Source organism: Buceros rhinoceros, unplaced genomic scaffold, assembly GCF_000710305.1.
Source record: "Buceros rhinoceros silvestris isolate BGI_N320 unplaced genomic scaffold, ASM71030v1 scaffold41293, whole genome shotgun sequence".
NCBI lineage: Eukaryota > Metazoa > Chordata > Aves > Bucerotiformes > Bucerotidae > Buceros > Buceros rhinoceros.
Window position 1 is genome coordinate 27,072 of NW_010403781.1, and position 2,461 is coordinate 29,532.

Genomic DNA, 2,461 nt, shown 5'->3' on the forward strand with positions numbered 1-2,461 from the left:
GAGATTTAAAAAGAAAACCAAACCTGCACATATGCACTAGTTGCTTTCTCAGAGATTACGTGCAGATGAGAGAGTGGAACGGAGATGACAGTGTGGGGCACTAATGAGAACTGTAAAAATAAACCTTCCTAAAACCAGACCCTGGACATCAGATGCACACTACACAGCTACGTTTCATGAAGAGAAATGCTGGCAAAGACTTGCTGTGGAGCGGGTGGTGATAAAGCACAGGCTCCTACCTCAGAGGGGACTTGGAGCTTGTTTTAATCACTTTCAATGAAAACGCGAAAGATCCTGTAACATCCCTATTTCAGACCACCTCCGCAACTACTGAACAGAAAGCTTTAGATTAACTTACTTCTGTAGAAGAGAAACAAAAGCCAGTGTCTTCCTCCCTCACACCAGCATGTAACCCTGCAAAAGCAAACGTGATGCAAATGTTGTTAACTGTAGGTCATCTTGACCAGTGAGACAAACAGGCAGATGTGGCCAGCAGAGCACTCTTCCAGACAGCATTCATGAAGTCAAGGGGAATTTGGATATGGACTTCTGTAATGACAGAATTTGAAAGCCAAGAACAGAGCTCCACATAAATTGATACAGAAGTTATTTGGGAATTACAAAAAATATTTGCTTTTAATGATTAGGGTATTATCTGCGTGACTATGTATATTACATCACTGTTATATTCAGGACGGAACAAAAAAGTGAAAGGGAAGGCAAAACGGCAAAGAAAACATCTATTCAAAATGTGAACCTGTAGTTCAGGAAACAAAATTGTTTCATAGAAAGCATCCATAACTACTACTCACTCAACGCAATTTTGGAACTATTGGAAAAAACACACTCAAGCAGAAAATCCCAGAAAAATGAGGTTTTTTTAAAGCAAACTTTTCAGCAGCTTTGTCAAGAAAAAAAACAGGAGGGGAAGACAAAGGTATTGATTGTTTTTGCCAAGTACCAGAAATGTAGTAAATAAAAAAATGTGTTAATCAAAATCTGGCAGTCCATCTATTGTCTTTTAACACATCATATAAAATATAAATTTACTTAACTGCATGCCACGGAAATGCTGGAAATAAAAATCAAGATCCAAAAGCCTTACCTTCCCCACTCATAGATTTTAGCATATGACACAACTCTCTGTTTCTCTGATTTGGTTCTACAAAATCCTCTTCTAGGATCGTAAAACGCTGCCTTCAGAAGTAAAAGCAAAGGTTTAAGACCATCAGTGATACCAGTCGAACACGAATTAATGAACAAAGCTTGCCCACTTTTACCAAAAGACATTACGAAGATAATGAAACAGACATCACACACACAAAAATTCTGAAACCCTCTTTTACGTGGAGGCAAAGCAATTTACCTCAATTATCATCCATAAAAGTGGTACTAGAGCTTTTAGGTACACAGCATTTAAGGCAACCAGAACCAGCATTAATAAGCTGTTATACAATCAAATTTAATCATATTTGTGCTATAGTAATTTAACCAAAATATATTTAATAAATCAGCAGCGATTTATTTACTGGCAATATATATGTATATATCAGTATGAGATACTGGTAGTCTATTACCTCTTTAAAATGTATTTCCTCCTGAACTTACTCCAAATGCGAATACTTTCCACAAACCGCATGTTTTTACACACATAGATAACATAGAAATGGACTAATAACACTCTAGATTACAAGTATTATTTTCTTCATCTCCTCAATAATATTTCTCAGTCATTATACTCTCAAAATTTGACAATATTAAAGCCAATAATCACAAAATTCATGTACCTTACAGCCTTCGTTTTTCTTCTGTTATGTTCATCCTTACTGTCATCCACCAGGGAGAACTCTTTCTTTTTATTCATGGTGTCCAACTTTTTTTAAAAAAAAAGCATCAAATTTTCTACCACAGACACACTTCATCTCTTGAATAAACACTTCAGGTTACTCACATGACTTCGCAAAGTGTAAAATGAGAAAGATAAGACACAAACTTCATAGCAAACATACTACTTTTTCCTTGAAAAGTGCATCTTTCAAATGCAAGAAAACGCTGGGCTGTTTTGCACTACCCAGCTACTCCACCCCTAACCTTACCGCTACCGGACACAGTGGGAGACACGGCTGGTAACTTCCAAACCTCCTTCCCAATCATTTATCATCTATATAACATCTCTTTTCTGCTATACTGACCCGACTCCCTTCCTTAAGGCCTGCTAGCTGCCCTTCAGCAGACGTCCTTATACGCGACGTCTACACCCCCTCTGCCTTTAATTTCTTTTCTCCCCCTCCCTCCTCTCTCCCCCCTTTTACCTGGACGGCAGAGGTGCTCTTTCCTCTCAGCCAGAGCCCCAGGGCCGCTGCAGACGCCGCCGCTGAAGAGGCTGGAGCACGGACGCACCGAGACCGCCGGGGACGGGACCTGTCGGGACGCGGCTGCCCTCAGCGCGAAGGACGGGCCA

The 2,461-nt window shown here is 39.8% G+C and overlaps 1 protein-coding gene across 1 annotated transcript in view; it reads right to left on the bottom strand.

The window, feature by feature from the left end:
* The window catches only part of RNF17 (ring finger protein 17), a 28,704-nt gene extending 26,840 nt beyond the window's left edge, over positions 1 to 1,864 (bottom strand). The window contains exons 1-2 of the mRNA XM_010133131.1: positions 1,788 to 1,864; positions 1,106 to 1,197 (exon numbers count right to left, since the gene is read on the bottom strand). Of these exons, the coding sequence (XP_010131433.1) occupies positions 1,106 to 1,197; positions 1,788 to 1,864 (169 nt within the window). The remainder of the gene's footprint in view (positions 1 to 1,105; positions 1,198 to 1,787) is intronic.
* Positions 1,865 to 2,461: the final 597 nt, after the last annotated feature.